Genomic DNA, 987 nt, shown 5'->3' with positions numbered 1-987 from the left:
GATACAAGTTTTTTTCTCTTCCAACAGAGGTGAAAATTTTTTCACTCAAATCCAAAAATATCCAAAAGAAAAGGAGGGGAAGTGAATAATAAAATACAAAAAATGGACGAAATGGAAAAATTTTCACTTTTTTCCAACGTTGCCACAAAATAAAATACGCGTAAAGAAAATACCAACCCTCAAAATAGGAACATGGAATGTAAGAACAATGAATAAAGAAGGTAAACTGGAAAACCTAAAACAAGAGATGAAGAGATATAATATGGATATACTGGGATTGAGTGAAGTCAGATGGGAAGGAGAGGGAGAAATCACATCAGGAGAATACAAAATGGTCTACAAAGGTGGAGAGAAGAAAGAAAAAGGAGTCGGATTAATCTTTAAACAAAGTATGGACAACAACATAGTAAAGGTAATTCCAAAAAGTGAGAGAGTGATAGCTATAAAAATCACAAGTGAGCCTGTTGATACACTAATAATTCAAGTTTATATGCCAACATCAGATGCAAGTGATGAGATAGTGGATGAAGTCTACAAACAAATAGAAGAAGTAATCGATGAGAACGGAAAAGGACAGATAAGAACAATTTTGATGGGAGACTGGAATAGTGTTGTTGGAGAAGGAGGCTTTGAAAACATTGCAGGAAAATTTGGTTATGGAAAGAAGAATGAAAGGGGTGAAAAGTTATTGGAATTTTGTAAACAGTTTGGATTTTGGATATCGAATACGTGGTTCAAACAACATAAGAGAAGGCTATACACCTGGAAAAGCCCTGGAGACAGAATGAGATTTCAGATAGATTACATCCTGATAAATCAGCGCTTTAAAAACAGTGTTAAGAAGGCAAAAACATACCCGGGAGCAGATGTAGACACCGACCACAATCTCCTTGCTGCTGAAGTTAGAACGAAGCTAAAACACATGAAGAGAAGACCAACGCCCAAAAAGTGGAATACAGACAAACTGAAAACCGATGATGCAAAACC

General features: G+C 35.9%; 1 protein-coding gene across 1 annotated transcript; it reads left to right on the top strand.

Annotated features, from left to right (window-relative positions):
* Window positions 1-208: 208 nt before the first annotated feature.
* Window positions 209-979, top strand: LOC103523027 (craniofacial development protein 2-like; the record flags this gene model as incomplete). Its single annotated transcript, XM_008488105.1, has 1 exon — window positions 209-979. A coding segment is annotated over exon 1 (771 nt), but the record flags the coding sequence as incomplete, so codon positions are not given.
* Window positions 980-987: the final 8 nt, after the last annotated feature.

The sequence above is a fragment of the Diaphorina citri genome, unplaced genomic scaffold (assembly GCF_000475195.1).
Source record: "Diaphorina citri unplaced genomic scaffold, Diaci psyllid genome assembly version 1.1 scaffold14116, whole genome shotgun sequence".
Lineage (NCBI taxonomy): Eukaryota > Metazoa > Arthropoda > Insecta > Hemiptera > Psyllidae > Diaphorina > Diaphorina citri.
Note: the sequence above shows the minus strand (reverse complement) of the source record. Positions and strands in the feature narration are given on the sequence as shown.